At 43.2% G+C, this 20674-nt stretch overlaps 1 protein-coding gene across 1 annotated transcript in view; it reads right to left on the bottom strand.

The window, feature by feature from the left end:
* Positions 1–359: 359 nt before the first annotated feature.
* LOC135698751 (alpha-1D adrenergic receptor-like) overlaps positions 360–20674 on the bottom strand; it is a 204412-nt gene continuing 184097 nt past the window's right edge. Inside the window, exon 6 of the mRNA XM_065218878.1 lies at positions 360–1681. Within this exon, the coding sequence (XP_065074950.1) occupies positions 743–1681 (939 nt within the window). The 3' untranslated portion in view covers positions 360–742. The remainder of the gene's footprint in view (positions 1682–20674) is intronic.

The following is a 20674-nucleotide window of genomic DNA, read 5'->3' on the forward strand; positions in this document are numbered from 1 at the left end:
GTACCGTAACTTTTGAAGATTATCGGAAAGTCCGATAAAATTTATGGGAAAATCAATTGATTTCTATGTGAACCACTCAAATGTAATCTCTCCCCTCAAAACACGTATTATTCACCTGAAAAGTGTGGTGGAAAGTAGATACGTGCCATTTCAAGTGAATTTTACGTAATTTTTTTTTATCAGTGTAGGCTTGGACAACTTTCAAGAGCTCAATGTAAAATATCCAGAATATTGGGTCTAGAACTTTTTTTTGAAAATTTATGATAGGTCTATGATAATCTCAAGATAAAAAATACAAAATATTAGATTATGTCAATTATTATTGTGCAAAACTAAATGAAACGTGGCTACTCTTTGCTCGTTTCACCCTTTATTCAGGTTGACAAAATGTATTCACAATAAATGCAAAAGAATAAATCATTTCTTTACCAGATTGATCCCATTCCAAAAGCACGACAGCAAAAAAAAAAATGTTTCAAGCTTTATGTTCCAAACGTGACGCCGCAAGTTGGCTACAAACAGGATGAAACCGAATCAGCCGTGCATCCTGCTCCTATCATACGTATAACTTATAATAACCGTACATAATCCGATGATGTGTTGACGTCCCGAAAGTCGCGAAACCACGTCCGTGACCACACGCAGCAATTGCAACTTTTGTATAAAACCATCCCCCCTCCCCCAATCCAAGTGTCGGATGATTTGTTGCACTCACTGATGATGATGGGTTGGGTGGCGGAGCTTATCTCCGCATGGACATGTTGTGGATGTTGGCGAAGGGTGCCTTTTCGCTATTGCGGAAAAACCGTCGCAACGTGAGGCGCCAGAAGGCCGCCCGGAAGTCGACGCTGTAGAATGCGTAGATGAACGGATTGATGGCACTGTTGATCCAGCCAAGCCAGGTGAAAAATTCGCCCAGCTTCGGGGCGGCCAGGTCCTTCGGCAGGAACGGCGTCAGGATGTAGTGGATGAAGAAGGGCAGCCAGCACGCGATGAAGCCGCCGACCACGATGCTGAGCGTTTGGGTCGTTTTGTTCTCGCGCTTCATCGACAGGATCCGCGACGAAAGGGACTTCTGATGGATCCGCATATTACGTCCGGCCGCCGTCGATGCCGAGGCCGTAGTGGTCGACGTCATAATTGAGTTACTAATGGTATTGGTACGCCTCAAACCACCCGATTGATTTGCCGTTTGCGGTTTTTGCTGTTGATTGAAAACGTTATTGGCCGACGACCAGAGCTCCGTCGTCGAAGCCAGCTTGTAGTGTATGGTGGAGTTGCGCTTTGCGCCCGGTGATTGTACCTGCTGGCTACCCTGGGACATTCGTTCTTCGTCGGCACCATTCCGGCACCCACCTCCACCACCACTGCCGCCTCCGCCGCCGCCGCCGCCATTGCCGACGATTGATGTTGTGGTTTTGGACATGGAATTGATGTCGACAAGCTCATAATGGCCATTCTTGTGATTCTTTCTGGTGCCGACTATCTTCGAGCAGTCACTGTCCCCACTGAGGCCGGTAAAGCTGGACGAGCCTCCGCCGCCCAGTTGGGTCACATAGGTTGTGGTTGCCGTCGACAGCTGCGATGAGGACCGCTTTCGCTTGGGGCTCAGCTGGGCCGGGTCAATCTCCGAAGCATAATGGTAGCACGCCTCGTCAGCATCACGGGTCCGGTGACTTTTCTGTGCAGGTAAATGGGGAGGGAAGAAAAAGAGAAGAATATTTGCATTGAATCATTTGCTCGCTCATGGGTGGAATTGAAGAGTGAATGTGTGTATGTAACAGTGCGCTTTTGTTGTGGCAATTTGGGTGGAAATTGGAAAAGCTTTTATCCCCCATGATGGGATGAAGTGATTCGAGGGTGTTGCGTGAGGATGGGTGGTGACGATAAACACTTGTAGACAGAACCAAGATGAGCGACATATTTGCGAGCTTACGCCACTCGACGACGATGGCACGGAATGAAAGAAGCTGTATTAACACATTTCGACTGTTTGGTTTCCGGGAACAATTTGGGATACATTAGCCTGTCAGAAGCCATATTCATGATAATAAGAATCAAAATTGAAGCACTCGCGCGACAGAATGTACATAAGAAGTAAAACATCCGAACAAGGTATGACACGTTTCTTTCCGAAGCAGTGGAAAAATAATTGCCGTCTTGTCTTTTGCTTATGCCGACTGGGAGATAAAGAATTCAACGGTATGTGAACGATGAATGGAAATCAAACTGTTATGTACTTTTGACGTACAGTCAAGATTCCTTTAGTACGGGATCGTACAATTTTTTTTTTTGTAAAAGTACGTATATTTGTCGTTTGTTTGTTTAGTGAAAATTATTCACAGAATTATTTAAACCTCGACTTCAAAATTAAATTTCAGTTCATCTATATCGATCCGCCCATTACAGCTATCAATGAAGGTGATATAAGTTAACAAAGCTTTCATTATCAATGTTCTATTATTCGCTGCTACCCCCTACAGTGAGGGCCGGAGAAGATCATCGAAGTGAAGAGATCGTCGCCTGCCAGTCACAACCAGCAGCCTTTGTTGTAGCAAGTCGTAAGCAGTCCGTAGACTGGGGCAGCCGAAGAATTTGTGTTGTATTGTTTGAATACACGTAGTGCAGTGAAAGCAATTTTCTCCATCCGCTCTTCTCATGGTAAACATCAGTTGCCGATTTGAGAATTTTTGATTCGTCCACATGTAGGGAGAGCTGCGCTGTGAAGGCAATAAATCACGAGCAGCTATATTCTTCCACACGCGGGGCCAGTTGATTGCTGGATTTGCTGTTTCGACTTTCGGTCTGGATGTACGTTCGGGGTGTTGTCGGATTTGGAAGGGGAAGTTTGGAAAATTGTTTAGGATTATGTTCAGGCAGGAAGAGTCTGTAGGGAGGGGGTGGGGGGGGGGGGGTAGTTTACTTGGTTTTGGTTGAGAAAAGAACTATAATAAGGAAGGGAGATCATTTCCTGCAAGTGCCGATTAATGAGCAATGCCTTACACTTGAACGCTGGTAGTTTTAATTTGAGACCGCTATTATGCCTTTTTACAAGTATACAGGCTCGCGGCATAATCAAGGAATGGATGCGGTGTCCTCATCTGTTTATCCCAGAGGGCAGAAGAGGTCGCAGAACCTTGGGAATTTCTTTTCCTTTTAGCGGTGTCCAAACCTGTGTATCCCAAGTTTGGCAGGAGAGAATCGCAATCCACTGCTTGGGTTTATATACGGAGTTATTGTCATAATACACTTTACAATTTGTTGCATTGGTATGGTGTGATTTATATTTAATTACTGTATGCAAAGTGAGATGCCTATAACCAGGCATGGAAAATCATTTGCATTCATTTCATACATTCATTTACATTCATTTGCCTCTAACTTTTTTCATCAACAACATTCCGCAAAATTATGTACGGAGCTTTTGTAGGTTTTGTTATTAGCTCATAATTTAAATATGTACCTCTTATGCATCACGAACTAAAGCGGGCAGAACTTGCTACTGTTTTTCAGTGAATGTAAAATACATTCACTGAAAAACAGTAGTGGCTTCTGTTCACTCTGGTTCGTCATGCATAAGAGATACAGATTCAAATTATGAGCAAAAGTTGTAGCTTATAACAAAACCTACTAAAGCTTCATATATCATTTTACGGAATGCTGTTGATGAAAAAAGTTAGAGGCAAATGAATGTAAATGAATGTATGAAATGAATGCAAATGATTTTCCATGCCTGCCTATAACGGTGTGACAATTCTTTGTTTGTTTCATTGATGTCAATGTGCCTGCTAGGCTATTAGCGTATTTATTTATTTATTTATTTATTTGTTTAATTAATCATCTGACTCAGCGGCGCCAGTGGTGTAGTGGTAAGCGTGAATACCTCCCACCCCAGCAGGCCTGGGTTCAATCTCAGTCGGCGCCGTCGGGATGTTCTGAGGCATAACATCTGTGATCACGCCGAAGTAAAGCCGTTGGTCCCCGGTTCATGAGTTGATGGGTCGATAGGTAGGGCCTAGGTGTGGGAGCTGCCTCCCTGGCGTCGGTAGCATTGGTGCTCAGCACGGAAAACAAGATCGACGGAAAACAAATCAAGGAAAAATAACAATAATAATCATCTGACTGTTGTCTACATGAAATATCTTAAAAACTATACCATTCATGCGTTCAAAGCGTCAAAAAGCGAGCAGAAGGTTCCCCAAATTCAAACAATTCTTCAACAGCCGTGAACGTACGCATCATAGTTGTTAGTGGTTCGTTGTAACCGAATGCTGTTCGATGGTATCGTGGTTGGAGTAAGGTACCACTTCGTAATGATCTCGGCGGCACTCGGATATCTAACAGCGAAAGAAGACTCACGCAGTCAACATCCCCATTCAATAACTATGCAACAAATGCTGCCTGTTGATTCTTCCGTCGACGTTCCAGGGTTTCCAAACTCAGCAAATTGCAGCGATCAGAATACGGCGCAATGCCATTCTGATAAACTTTCGCTGAACACCTTCGATCCTCAAGTTCCAGGTCAACTGATGAGGAAACCAGACCTATGAGGCGTTTTCCAGGATAGGTCGAACAAGGGAGCAATAAAGAGCTTTCAAGCAGTGTGGGTCAGAGAAGTCTTTTGATATTTTCGACACGAATCCTAACTGACGGTTAGCCTTGGTGATCACACCAGTACAGTGGAGGTTAAACGATAATTTATTATCTAGTAGAACGCCAAGATCGCTGAGCTGGTCGGTTCTTTGCAGTATAACACCGTTGATGGCATAATTGAAAATAATCGGCTGCTTGATGCGGTAAAACGACATTACCATGCATTTTGGTATGCTCACGGTAAGCCAATTCCGATTGCACCAACTAACGAATAGATCCAATAGCGATTGAAGACGAATACAATCCTCAGTACATCGCACCACGAAATACAGCTTTAGGTCATCCGCATACGCAAGCCTGCTATCATCTCCAAGTACAAGCAATACGTCGTTGAAGAATAAAAGAAACAACAACGGGCCAAGATTGCTACCCTGTGGTACGCCCGAAGAGTTCGTAAAATACGAGGAAGTACTGGAATCAAGTTTAACTCACAAAGACCTGTAAGTCAGGTACGAGCAAAACCACGATGTCAACCGATTTGATGTGCCGAGTTTGGATAGCTTAGCCAACAGAATATCATGGTTGATCGTATCAAACGCTGCTTTTAGGTCCGTATAGATGACGTCTACTTGCGCCCCATTATCCAGTTGTTCGAAACACGTCGTGGTAAAATCCAGAAGATTTGAGACAACAAACTCCAATAGCACGGCAATACACTACAGGAGGAATGCCGTCTGGTCCAGGCGTGAAGGTGCTTTTAATTTTCTTCGCGGCATTAGTTACCATTAAGGGCGTTACTTCGAAGGTATCCACGCCTACAAGACTCGCAGGAACATCCGAAATAGCAGAGTCGACAGATTCTGTGACAAATGCTGACGAAAAATGAGCAGCAAAGAGTTCACATTTCTCGTCGCTTATCGATGTTTCAACATCACTGAGAAAAATGGTTGCGGGCATAGTAGCATTTTTCCTCTTCGAGTTTACGTACTTCCAAACGGGTTTCGTCTTAGGTTAGTTTGCACACGTAAAACGTACGATTTGTAGAGCGAAGAGTTAAGCTTACGGTACTCGTTACACGCCAAGTGAAAGCTACGTTTATTAGCCAGAGAACGAAATCGCCGTAATCTACGTTGCGAAGCATTTCGTTTGCGTTTTAGTTTTCGTAGCAATGCAGTGCTCCAGGCAGGAAAAACAGCAGGTCGACGAATCGGTACATTTGCATCCATCCAATCATTTAGCATAACGCACAACGTTTCACCCATTTCATCAGCATTCATTCCATCAAAAAGAATATCCCAGTCGATACTCGACAGGAAATCCAATAGAGCATCGAAATCAATCTTGTTGTAGTCTAACGCAATTCTATCACTGTCATTCTCATCATGCAGCTGTACACCATTGACAATTAGAGATGGTAAGCAGACAACAAGCACAAATCGAGAATGCGTCCCAAGTGGTTGCGCTCGAGATTCATCTGATGCAAATTAAGGAAATCCATGCCATCAATCAGTAGGGAGCTAGCAATTGGTAATGGCACAGAGTTCACAGGTCGACTTTCGCCGTCAGACCAGTTCCAAAACACTCCAGGTTTATTATAGTCACCGCAGGCCAGCATGCATTCGTTGTCAGAACCTCTGTTATGCAGCTCATGGATCGACTGAATATGCGCATCTAGTACAGTGCGATCGTTGCTTTTGTTCGGAGGGACATATATAGCGCACAGCAGTAGCCGCTTGGAACCAATCATCGTCGATACACACACTTGCTCTAATGTTTTTCCGCTGGTTGCAGCGATACTGCTGCTTATGAAACGATGATGCACCGCAATCTGAACTCCTCCAAAACGAGATTTGCTGCTATTCATATGGTTTCGGTCACACCGGTACACATTGTAGTTGCTTCCGAAAAGCTGCGTCGAACTGATAGCGTTGTTGAGCCCCGTCTCGATTAAAATAATGATGTCGAAATTGCAGTCCAGGGTGTTGCAGTAAAAGTCATCAATCTTGGTCCGCAGTCCTCGCACATTTTGATAGTAATCCCATAAACGGTTATCATCGCAGGTCGTGTTCTGCAACAAGGAAATATCAGGCGCGGGAATAGTTGATGAATGGTACCGATACTGACCTCTGGTGGAAACCCTAGGGTTTACACCATCCAAAGAAAGACGCAATGAATGAGTATCGATGATGGTGTCAACCTTAGGGCCTGTCAATGCATTGCTGTTGGATGCGGTTTGGTTTTTTGAATTATCGATGAATTCACGGAATAGAATTCCATCAGGCCCCGTTGAAGCGTCGAGAGCTAGTTCTTTCAAAGAAGGGTCCAAGTCGCCTTTGAAGAAGAAGAAAGTCAGCTTCGTCACATCAGCTTCCTTGGGAATTAGACGCACAACTTCAGCAGGTGTTGTTGAATGTCCTCTACAGTTATTTGCGGGTGTAATCATGACACGTAGAGCCAAAATTTTGGGGCAGAGGTCGGTGGTGTCAGACATAGCACAGACAAATCACTGAGATCAATAGCAACATACGATAGCATACATTCATAGATCAGGGGGCCTCCATAAGCTCGGTCGGTAGAGCCTGCGACTATAAAGCAAACCATGCTGGAGGTGGCTGGGTTTGAATCCCGGTTGGTCTAGGATTTCAGATTGGAAAATTTCTCGACTTTCCTGGGCATAGTATATTATTGTACTTGCCACACAATATACACATGTAAAAATCGAACAGGCTTGGAAAGCTTTCAATTAACAACTGTGGAAGTGCATCTAGAGCACTAAGTTGAGAGCAGGCGTTAAGTTACAGTTGGGTCGTAATAGCCAGAGAAGATCATAGATAGCACTAACTAGCGGAGGAATTCTAAATTGTTCTGTCCATCATCCAACAGTCCTTGACCTCCTAATCAACTTTGCCGAAGAAATCATCCGTCTTAATAGTCAGGATCTTGAGATACAGCAGTGCAAACGTATTCACTTCGAATGCTCACTAGCGCTGCCTAGCGGAAGAATTCCGAATTGTTGTGTCCATCATCCAACAGTCCTTGACTTCCTGATCAACATTGCCGAAGAAATCATCCGTCTTAATAGTCAGGATCTTGAGATACAGCAGCACAAACATATACACTTCGAATGCTCACTAGCGCCACCTAGTGGAGGAATTCCGAATTTTTCTGTCCATCATCCAAAAGTCCTTGACCTCCTGATCAACTTTTGAAATCAAATGTTCGCGCCCGTCGCGGGAAATCTTTCGGACACACATGAAAAGTACGGTTTTACACAACGAAAATACACTTTATTACGCGAACACAAAATTACATTTATTACGGTAAAGGACGAAACAAACGATGTGTCTTCCGCGACGGTTTATTATAACTGATCTTTTTCTATCTGTCTACCTATGTGCCACACAGCTGACCCGATCGTTAGCAATCGATCGTCAGCTGTATGTACATAAGGATCAAGAGCGGACCGGCGGGAGAGATTCTCTCTCATATACAAACTATCTAGGGATGCACATGTGAAACTGTGTCATCGATACTTTATCTTCTCGCTCTAACATATGCAGGCCGCCTTGAAATATTTGATTTCAATTTACTATCCTACTTTGCCCAAGAAATCATCCGTCTAAATAGTCAGGATCTTGAGATACAGCAGCACAAACATATACACTTCGAATGCTCACTAGCGCCGCCTAGTGGAAGAATTCCGAATTTTTCTGTCTATCATCCAACAGTACTTGACCTCCTGATCAACTTTGCCGAAAAAATCATCCGTCTTAATAGTCAAGATCTTGAGATACAGCATTCAAATCATGCAAAATAGGAGATTTTAGGGCAAAACTGTGAAAAACCCCAACTTACCCTATCGTGTCCAAGATGAAACCCACTCCAATCGATTCCTGAAACTTTTTTCTATAAGAATGACTATTTTCTAGTCCTTTTTCCAGCGAGCACCGAAGTGATTGAATTTTAACACATTGTTTCGATTTTGTTCCCAGTGTGCATCGGCTCGCCTTCGTTACCACGACGACGTTTAACACCCAGTTGGGGCCATGCATTTCCATTCCTTGTTCGATGCGATGGTCTCTCAGCAGGAGTATCAATGGGAATGCACTTGTCGACTTTGTCACTCAACGATTCAACCAACTTGAGCAGCTGTTGAACCTGGGCCGGTAGTCCATCATTGGAGTTCGTTTTTTGCGGGAGCTCATCAGCAAAATACGAGGTCACACTTCTGCCATTCAGTTTAGCCCGACAAGTTGAGCAAACGAATAAAGCCTTGCCTTGCGAGAATAGATCTTTACTCGCACGGCTGAGGTTGAAACCACTACACTGCATGCTGATGTGGAGATAAATCTCACAAAAGCCGCAGCGCAACGGCTCGATTTCATTTATTTCCATTTTGCATTTTCTGCATTGTTTTTTCTCCATCTTCACAGCGAACAAACAAAATTTGTTCGTGTTCACTCGGCTGTCGACAGAAGCAGACCACTCTCGATGTGTGTCACGCGATCGTCTGTTTACTCGGCAGGAACTATTGTGCGGTCCTCCTCATTGTTCTTCATCAGCAGTTCTTCCAGTCGATACGTCGTCGACTTTGGAAAGCAACCGTTTCGTGATGAATGTGTGAGTGCTGACCACGTTTTGCGTCCGTTGCTGCAATGGAAGCGCTCTGACCCCCGTTGGCGAATCTGCCATAGAATGAAACCACTGGAAGCGACTCCCGTTCTGATGGAGGAGGCTTATTGGACAGCGGAAGATAAAATGTTTATTGTGTTGTACCTTTTGACTATACACAGAAAAAAATTCTGAATTTTAACTATCGCGTAAAATCTCCCTTTGTTTAATTTTGAGCTATACTTGGCATAAACAGTGAAATCGTTTACAAACTTGCATACAATATTGCATATTTATGCGATATTGCGCTTAAATTTACACGAAATATCACGTAAATTTATGCCAAGTCTAGCGTTAATTTTATGTGCGCTATATCTCGCAGAAATTTACATGAATTTTTCGAACGGTGTAGTTTTAAGATGTATTGTATAGTGAACAAGAATCCTTGGCTCTGTAAAGTTAATTCGGTTAAGCCTTATCAAAAAAATTAATAAAAAAAAAAAAAAATTTGATGGATAGCAACAAACAATATCGCCAGCACGAAAACAGAAATGCGGTTTGGAATTAAATCCTTCGGAAACGTTTAAAACAGCTATTTATTGGCGAACTCCACAATTAAGCAACGCACGCGGGTACAAATACTCGTTCAACGTTGAACAAATAAATTAAAAACTTAAGTCAAACGAGTTAAAATAACTTTAAGCGGACGAAATACTAACGCGGCTGTTTTACACAATGTCAACAATGGAATATTGAAACATGTAACATGATCCGCGCATTCGGGTTCGCTGTTCTGGGTGTAGGAAAGGTAAATTAATAATTCTGTTTGGCAAGGCTATGGTAGAAGTGAACGCTACTGACGTGAGTGCAATTGCATGATGTGCATTTTTCTGTCTTATCGACAAATTTAGTAAGTTCAATTCTTACAGTGGCGTCAATGATTTTAGCTACATATGACACCGCCATCCTCCCGTTTTCGCGCTAGCTGCTCCATCGGAATGGTCGCACATGCACCACGGAATAGATAGCTCCGCATGGTAGCCGTCAGCTTCGCAACGTTTGCCGCCGTTGTATTTAGATTTGCAGCTTTGGCCACATCTTCGATGATAGGAAGGAATTTAACAGCGTTACCTTTTGATGTAAGGCTAGGCTACGTAACGAGTGCCGAGTGAAGTTTGTCACGAGTAGGTCTCAATTCAACTTGGTCATTACCCGCACCGAGTTGGCGAAAATAACTCCGAGTATTTTGATGGTGTTTTCGGTACGAAGCCACGGCACAGTTAACGGGTTGTTAATGAGGCCGACGTCGATTGCCGTTGTTTTAGCTTCATTCAAACGCGACCCTGCTACATTCAATTATCCCTAAGGTGTCAAAGTTTGCATGGTTCAAAGGGTTGGACTTGAGTCGAGACTTCATACGCGTGATGTCTCGTCTCATGTCCAATCACTATTGTCTAAACGCTCACTTGTTCCGTGTGGGGTTGGGAGACAGCAATCTCTGTGAATGTGGACAAGGTTACCAGGACGCTGATCACATCCTTTGATCTTGTGCGGAGTATCGTCGAGTCAGATCACATTTTTATGATTCCCTTCGGGCTCGAGGTAGACAACCTAATGTTCCAGTTCGGGATATTTTGGCTGGACGCGATCTGGAGTTTATGAAACTCATATATGTTTACTTTAAGAATATTAACATTAGATTGTAAGTTTTATTAACCTTGTGTTTAGTTTGTATTTTGTACGTGTGGGTTTTTTTTTCAATGTTTGTTTTCAAGATGAATAGAAATAATTTCATGCTTTAGGATTAATTAAATAGTTGTATAGTAAACCACATTTCAAACCTCCTTCTTCCCTTTTCCCATCCAAAAAATGTAAATCTCCACTAACCTCGAGACAACCGCGAGTACTCGGTCCAGTTCCTTTAACTTTAAATTTAAGACAGTAATAATGTATAACGCAAAGAATAACTCGGCTCTGTAAAGTTTATTCGATTGAGCCTGTACAAATAAAGTAACTATAAAAAAAAAAAACGCGACCCTGCTACTCTTTCAAAACGGCGGAACAAATCCCGCATCGCATCAAGCTTATCGACGCTGGTGACGATGGCACTGATGTCATCTGCGTATGCGACGATTAGATCTGCTCCACACACTTGTTCTAAACGCCGCAAAAGTGGGTACAGATAGAGTACAAAAAGATGCATCGAGAGAGGGTCCCCTTGGCTGACCGAACGTTCGATTCGGAAGGGTGCAGAGAGGTGTCCGTTGATAAGCAAGCGAGAAGAAGAAGCTGCTGATATATGGGAGAGCAAATCCACAAGCGCCGGGTTGAATCCCATAGCTCGCATCGTATCGAACAAGTAGCGTTGGTCCACACGATCGAATACATGATCTCATGAATCATGAGATTTTGCCTGTTCGCTTTGTGCAATTTTATCTTTCAATGATAACGTAGCCTGGAAGATAATGCGTCCAGTATTTGAACATTTTTGCGAGCCAGTCAAAACACCATGGGCACGGAGTACATTTTCAAGTCGCTGTTTAAGGACACGCGAGAGAATTTTATAGTCATAGTCATAGTACAGTGTCCCCGCAACTCGTTTCTTCACCAACACGATCACTCCATCGACGAACTGACTCAGGAAATTTGACCTGATAGCTTCGTTCAAAATCAGGTTCAGTTCACGATGTATCACATTGAATGTACGCAGATAAAACTTTTTCGGCAGCTCATCAGAGCCTGGTGATTTTCTGACTGCGCTTGTGCGGATGGCAGAAAGTATTGCAGCAGTTGTTACCTCATTCATGCAGTCTTCGTTTACGGCATCCTGCTCGGGGATGACTCTCTCGCACTGAAAGGGTCCATCTTTTCCTTCTTCTTCATCCACATGACCGCGTGCGTATAGATCGATGAAGAATTGGACCATATGATCCTGTATCGCAGCAGAATCACCGATGATCTCGTCCCTCTCGTTTCGTAGTTGCTCGATGGTGGTTCTTCGCCACCTTCTCTCTCCTAGCTGGTAGGTCGACAACGGCTCACCAGCAACGTATGTTTCGTTCGTCCGCACAAACATTTCGGAGAAGCGTCGTTGATTTGAAAGCATTTCGGCTTTTACCCGGTTGATGGTGGTGAGCATGGCACGGTTGTTTTGGTAGCCATCGTACGCATGCCGTAGTAGATCGTGGAGCCGTTGCTGTTCACGATTGAATTCGTCGAATGCTATTTTTGACTTCCAACAGAAGAAGGACTTTATTTTAGGCTTTGCGTACGACAGCCACCATTCCATCCATGACGAATAATTTCGGCGTTGACGAGTCCAATATTGCCACCGTATTTGAAACTCGTCTATATTTTCTGTGGTCAAGAGGTGGGGACGGAGAGCCCAGAAACCACGGCCATGTGCTCTGTCGGGGAGGGGAAGGCAAATTCTCACGGTGACGGCTTTGTGGTCCGAGAAGCAGCACACATGGACAGCTGTTGATCTCAGCTGTTCTCGGAGACCGGCGCTTACATGTAGCCGATCAAGCCTGGATGAGGAGTTGTGTGTGATGTAAGTGTATTCCATCTCTCGTGGACGGAGAGATGTAGCTGCTGAACGGTGGCTTGAAGAGCGGGACTCGAGTTGTGTCCCGTCGCATCGCATTGTCGAATCACGCAGTTGAAGTCGCCTTCAAGAAGGATGTGTGATTGCGCGATTGTGTTGTTAAAAAACCGCTCTCGTTCGGAATGAAGCACGTAACCCGATTGGACATACACATCACAAAACGTAGTGTTGTGTACACAAAGAGCGAGCAATCTCCCGTCCAGGCTTTTCTCTACGTGGGAGAATTTAATGTGTTCTTTTAGAGCAATTGCCGTTCCTCTTCTCACATGGTCGACATTGCAGACAACGATATAGCCGGGTAAGGCAAGGTGTTAATTTTCAACCTCCTGCAGAAGCATAATGTCTAGCTCCATTGTGCGAACGAACGTACAAAGGGCATTTAGCTTGGTTTGGTTGGTGATGGTGTTTATATTTATGGTTCCGATATTACAGCTGACGTACTCCATTATTGCTGTATTTCTTCATCGGAAACTCTGATGTGTTCGTGTTCGGAGGTGATATCATCTCCGCGTGCGTCGACTGTTGTTCGAAGCAAGAGATGTTTGTGAGCTGTCCGTTGTCGGTCCTGCGATGAGATACGATGCTACCGATCGGGATTGATAGCGGCGAGAGTTGGACAATAGCTTGCATTGCGGAGGGTTTGGCTGTAGTTGGTGCAGCCGGTGGCGGCATTGTGTTTTTCCGTTGTGCTGCTGCAGCTCGTGTCCCACTTGCTCCGAGGAGACTTGCCTTCAAACCCGAAGTTTCTGAAGTCGAGCTCGATGATGGTTTTCGTGGATCCGATAGCGGTTTCATCGGTTGAGGTTTTGATGGTTTTCCCTTCGTTACGTTAGCGTAGGATTGATCTGCTACGAGCTCCTGCACTAGCAGTTTTTTTGTTTTGAACACATGGGATGCCGATGTGTGCAAATTCATGGCAGTGCAAGCAGGTTTGCCGTTGCCCCTTGTATCCCACCGCAGTTTCTTCGCCCTGGATTGTCACGAGTGAAGGAATGTTCTTCGTTACTACCATTCGAGCAACACGAACACCGGTATTAACACCACCAAAATCACTGTATCGGTCATCCCACATTAAGTCGCGAACACTAATAACTTCTCCGTAGTCGGCGAGGAAAACTGCGATCTGGTCCTCCATCGCAATCCGTAGTTTGTAGGACTTGCCATTAAACACGAACTCGTGCTTGATATCTTGTTGTTCCTCAATCTTCTCGGAAAGTTCGAGGTTGTTGACCTTCACGAAGGTACATACAAGCCGTCTGCTTGGTTGGAGTAGAAGCACGTTTTCGCGGGTAAGACCGAGTTCTTTTTGGACGTTTTCGAATAAAAAACGACAAACACGAAATTATCTAACAAACTACGTTTATTGAAACTGTCCTCTTTTACATTTTAGCGCGGATTGAATTCAAGAACAAGAAAACAAATTGCTGCTGTTGACAGCTAGCCAAGGTTGATATATAAAACGGTAGGGAGGTGACACGTAGTGTCGGTCAAGTGTTGCCAATTTCAATACTCCTCCTCAATGCTTTGCTCAACGGTTTTGTCACTGGACTCCATGATATTTAATCCCATAATAGCACAAAGCTTCGTCACCTTCATAATACCAAGCGGTTTGGTCAGGATGTCAGCCGCCATGGTCTCTGTAGGGCAATAGACCAGCCGCAGCACTTCTTGATCACACAACTCCTTAAATTAATGCTGCTTGGTTTCGATGTGCTTTGAACGACGTGTGGTACGATCCGAATGAACAAACTGTATGCAACTCTGATTATCTTCCATAATGCATTTGCACCCTTTTGAACCTCTCCGAAATCATCCAAAACCTTGCGTAGCCAGACTGCCTCCTGGCTGGCCTCTCCCAGAGCCACATACTCCGACTCCATCGACGACAGCGTCACGCAGTGCTGCAATCGGCTCCTCCTGCATACATAAACACGAAACCTGTTGTAGATCGTCGAGTCTCTGGATCACCGGCCTAGTCAGCTTTCCACTGTTATTCCCGTATTCCAACTTAGCACATTTCGTCGTCCTTAGGTACCTAAGCACCCTCTTAGCGGCTGTCCAATCGGCTTCCGTTGGTGAGCAAACCGTACGTCCAAGAATTGACACACTCACAGCGACGTCCGGGCGAGCACACACCGCTACATACAAGAGTGCTCATACCAGACTACGGTAAACCGTGGTGTTCGAAAACGGACTGCTTGTATCCTTTGTTGCGACGAATCCGGTATCCATAGGGCTTCTCGAAGGCTTAGCATCCTGTTGTCCAAAACGAGATGCTATCTTCTAAATGTACCCCTCAAGCGAAATAATGTACTTTCCGTCCTTGCGAGCGATCTCCATTCCAAGAAAATATGACGGTTCTCCCAAATCCGTTATGTCGAATTTCTGCTTCAAAGCACTGCAGATTCGATCCAGTTGCGTAGCATCCTTGCAACTAATCAATATATCGTCCACATAGACAAGTAGACAGATTTGAACGCCTCCTACAACTTGTTTATACAAGCACTGATCCACCTCGCTTTGATTAAACCCTAGATCCAGAAGAACACTATGCAGAAGCTGGTTCCAGCACCTGGCTGACTGCTTCAGCCCTTATATGCTGCGACGAAGTCTGCACACCAAGTTCTCCTTTCCCTTTTCAGCAAATCCGGGAGGTTGCTTCATGTAAAGTTCCTCCTTGAGATGACCATATAAGTAGGCAGTCTTTACATCCAAATGTTGCAGTGTCATATTCTGATGAGATGCCACGGCCAAGAACGTTCGCAGCGCTGTTTGTTTAGTCACCGGTGCAAAAATCTCGTCATAGTCGTCGCCATATTGTTAAGAATAGCCTTGAGCAACTAGCCGAGGCTTGTACTTCGTGACCTCTCCCGACGCGCTCCGTTTGATCTTATAGATCCATTTGCATCCTACAGGTTTTCTGCCAACTGGTAACTCCGTCAGCTCCCATGTCTCGTTCAAGGCATGGGATTTCAACTCCTCGTTCATAGCAGCATACCACTTTTCCTTTCGTTTTGTCCATCTTCGCTCTGTCATTCGTTTTGAAAACTTTCTCCACACCACCACTAGCACCACTTTTCTCTAAACGTTTATGCCACTCATCCAACAGCTTTCCCTGGATGAATTCCAAGGTTAATTCCGCTTCGGGGCGGCTCTCCAAAGCTGTTATCAAGCCGTCATAGGAATCACTCAAGCTCGACAATATTATGGCCACCAGCAAACACTCTTTTAACGGTTCACCCCCACTGTTGAGACGGTTGGACAAACGCGAAATTTCCGCCAGGTGATCAGCCATGTTACCAACCGGTCCGCACTCGTGTTTATTTCAGTTACCATGGGGACGTAATTTGTGATTAGCCCCGGTCCCTTTCAAATTGTATCATTATTTATGTACGACCTTAAATTTGAAATGACGTTTCACATTCATCTAGCGATGGCCGATTTTCATTCGAATAATCGATTAACGAACCGAAAATTAAAATATTTGTAATCGGTTATATCATGCTGATATAAGCATTAACCTCACCAGAGGATCATCACCCATCGTTTCAAACATATGCTGCACACTCATTGGTGGAAAAATGACAGCACAGCGAACAAAAAATAATCGATTAGGTGTTAATCGAATAATTTAAAATATGGGACATCTCTGATTTTGGTGTGATTTTTTTGATAAAAGAGAACGCAAAATTTCATCTCTACCGAGGGGGCGGCAAAACCACAAAATTACCTTGCATACGGGGGGTGTTCATTGGATTAAAGGGACCGTGAAAGAGGACACTAAAATAGAAAGTTTTTCTTCTGACTGTTTCATCTTAGTATTCATCTTTGATGTTACTGTCTTCCGCAAGCTGTATCCTCATCAACTTTCGCAACACATGAACTTTTGTCGCCAGGGTCGACCAAGTATGGTGCTTCCTTAGAGACTCCCACATATCACGCGCGGTTGTTGCTTTGATAACATGACACATCTGGCTGTCCTCGATAGACAAACCAATAATAGCCCGAGCCTTCGCGAATTAGCAACAGATCAACTCGGAATTTTCACACCTCATAATTATTGTCACTCAATTTTTCTACCGTGAGGTTCATGTCCGCCTTTTGCAATGCACCACATCAACAGGATACAAAAAAAATAGCGGTTTCGACCGTTTCACTTTTCCATGGAAAAAATCACTTCGTCCGGGTTGGAATTTCACTGCTTTCACAGTTCAGCTCACTCGCGATGCTGAGCCCATAACCTTTTGGACGTTTTCGAATAAAAAACGACAAACACGAAATTATCTAACAAACTACGTTTATTGAAACTGTCCTCTTTTACATTTTAGCGCGGATTGAATTTATGAACAAGACAACACATTGCTGCTGTTGACAGCTAGCCAAGGTTGATATATAAAACGGTAGGTAGGTGACACGTAGTGACCGTCAAGTGTTGCCAATTTCAATAGTTCTTTCCCGACGTTTTCAGTGTGTTGGTCAGGTGATCTCCAGGTGGCTTTGTGGATATCCTTGTGGGGGAAAAAAGTACTTCGAACTACCATACCCCGAGAGGCTGCAAAGTTCACGCATCGTTGGCCGTTGTCGTTCGATACGGCTGGTTGGCCCGATTGCCGGTCTATACATTGCCGCGTTCATGTCACCGATGACGATTTTGACGTCTCGTTGCGAACAGCCGTCGTACACCTGCTCCAGCTGCGCATAGAACGCTTCTTTCTAGTCGTCGGGTCTCCCTTCGTGTTGACAGTGCACGTTGATGATGCTGTAGTTGAAGAAACGGCCCTTAATCCTCAACTTGCACATCCTCGCGTTGATCGGCTGCCAATCTTACCCAGCACTACAAAGCCGATTCCTAGCTCGTTGGTGATGCCACAGCTCTGGTAGAAAGTAGCCGCTCGATGCCCGCTTTTCCATACCTTTTGTCCCGTCCAGCAAAGTTCCTGCAGTTGCGAAGTTGCGTGGTTGAAGTTCGTCATAGATTAACCTATCGCAGCCCGGGAAGCCGAGCGATTTGCAGTTCCATGTTCCGAGTTTCCAATCGTAGTCCTTATTTCGTCGCGTAGGTCTGTGCCGATTGTTCCAATACGTATTTCTTTCTATTGGAAACTTTGTTTTTTTTCCGGGGCGGCTTGTTAGGCCTGCCTCAACAACCTGTATCACCGGGAGATCATCGTGTACAACTCTGTTTAAAGTCCCACGCTGGCACTAGGACGGTGATCAGCCGCTCCTAACATGGAGAACAGACGCCGTTTTCGAGCCGCACCTCTTGCTTAAGACAACCTGACGCACGCCTACTGGTTCGAACCTCGAAACAGGCCTAGTATGGAACACTGACAACCCAAACTTTCCCAACAGTTCAAGCGTAGCTATTCAAATCGACGTATCTGCTTTTAGAGTTCATTAATTAATTTTATTTGATAAGGCTCCACCGAATTAACTTTACAGAGCCGATGATTCTTGGTCACTATACAATACATCTTAAAACTATAGTCAAAAGGTACAACACAATAAACACTTTATCTTCCGCTATCCAAAAAGCGTCCTCCATCAGAACTGGAGCCGCTTCCAGTGGTTTCATTGTATGGCAGTTACGCCATCGTGGGGCAAAGCGCTTCCATTGCAGCAATGCACAGTGGTCCAGAATGCAGATTTAGGTGGAATGATATGTTTTGAGTCTGAAATTGAAACTTTAGACTAAAAGTCTCTTCTACAAAGTTGTTCCTTATAGTTAGGCCCTCATTTTTATGACAATGAATTCTAGGGTGGTTCCTATTATCATTAAAATCAAAAATCTAACTTTTTTGTTTGAATAAATTAAGGTATACATTCTTGGGCAAAGTTGTAGCTGAGCTAATTTCAAGAAACTTTATTGGAAATAACTTTTTTGTATGTCTTAAATTGGCCGATTTAGAGCTATTTTCTTGAATTGAGCTAGGGTGGCTCTTAAAAAACAGTTTTTTTGCTCTAGTTTTCTTATTTAGAATTTCTCAGCAAAGGTGTCTTTAGATAACTTGTAGATCTTAAGAAGGCGTAAAGTTTGTCGATATCTTTCGCCGATCAAGAGTTATTGACGTTTTTATACTAAAAATATACACTTTTCAAATGTTAATATCTCTGGTTGGGGCAAACAAAAAAAAGTTTTCTTACGGCATTTGAAAGGGCGCATGTTATTCTCAATAATATGACAAAATTGGAGGTATGCTCGTATAAAATCAATTTGAATTTATTCATATTTTTTACTATATTTGGATATATCTTTTTTTATTAGAAGAGATACAGGCAACAAATTCAGCTTTAAAACATTCGCCCTAAAGAGTTTTAAATTTCTCTAGAAGATAACTTTCATGAGAAATTTCAAATAAAAAAGTTATTGCTAAAAACTATTTTTTCCAGGAACACCCTAAGTCAACTCCGAAAATTTACTCTAAAATGAGAACGTTAAGAGATAGAAAAAAATTTTCTTCGACAACGTTGCTTGTAATTATCTTAGCTACAACTTTTTCAAACAACACATGTTTTTATTTTGTAAAACAAAAAAGTTAGTTTTAAAAATTCCCTAATTTGAGGACCACTCTGACGTTTGCAAACACCAATAGAAGGGAATTTTTAAGAAAAGAACCTTTTTCGAAGACACTTAATGTCCAAATATTTAAACAAATATACTAGCACATTTTACATAAATTTGCCATTAGAGTGGTCCTATGAAATCCATCTTTTGTCAATAACTTTTTTATTTGAAATTTGTCATGAAAGTCATCTTCTAGAGACTTTTAAAACTCTTTAAGACGAATGTTTTATAGTTGAATTTGTTGCCTGCCTGTATCTCTTCTAATAAAAAAGATATACCCAAATATAGTAAAAAATATGAATAAATTTAAATTGATTTTATACGAGTTTAAAAAATAAAATACCTCCAATTTTGTCATGTTATTGAGAATAACTTACGTCCTTTCAAATGCCGTAAGAAAACTTTTTTTTGTTTGCCCCAACCAGAGATATTAACATTTGAAAAGTGCATATTTTTAGTATAAAAACGTCAATAACTGATCGGCGAAAGATATTGACAAACTTTTTGCAGCAAAAAATTGCGCCTTCTTAAGATCTAACATCTTTGCTGAGAAATTCTAAATAAGAAAACTAGAGCAAAAAAACTGTTTTTAAGAGCCACCCTAACTCAATTAAAGAAAATAGCTATAAATCGGCCAATTTAAGAGATTCAAAAAAGTTATTTTCAACAAAGTTGCTTGAAATTAACTCAGCTATAACTTTGCCCAAGAATGTATACCTTAATTTATTCAAACAAAAAAGTTAGATTTTTTATTTTAATGATAATAGCAACCACCATAGAACTCATTGTCATAAAAATGAGGGCCTAACTATAAGGAACAACTTTGTAGAAGAGACTTTTAGTCTAAAGTTTCAATTTCAGACTCAAAGTTTATCATTCCACATAAATCGCACTGGTGCTCAGCACGGAAAACAAGATCGACGGAAAAGAAGCCAAAGGAAAAATAAACACTGTTTCTACTCTGTATGGACCCGAGAGAGACTCCAATGGACGCAAAACGTGGTCAGCACTCACACACTCATCACGAAACGGTTGCTTTCCAAAGTCGACGACGCATCGACCGAAAGAACTGCTGATGAAGAACAATGGACCACGCAATGGTTGCTGCCGAGAAAACAGATGATCGCGTGGCACACATCGAGAGTGGCCTGCTTTTGTCGACAGCCGAGTGAACACTGACGTATCTGCTTTTGTAAACAATAACTTCAACTGCTAACTGCTAACTGCTGTTGTTAGTTTCTGCGAGTGATCTAGCAGTTGCCACAAATCGTCGCTTGAAGTGATTGTTTACTAAATCA

Source organism: Ochlerotatus camptorhynchus, unplaced genomic scaffold (assembly GCF_037179485.1).
Source record: "Ochlerotatus camptorhynchus isolate MF236.1 unplaced genomic scaffold, CSIRO-AGI_Acam_v1.1 ptg000094l, whole genome shotgun sequence".
NCBI classification, from domain to species: Eukaryota; Metazoa; Arthropoda; class Insecta; order Diptera; family Culicidae; genus Ochlerotatus; species Ochlerotatus camptorhynchus.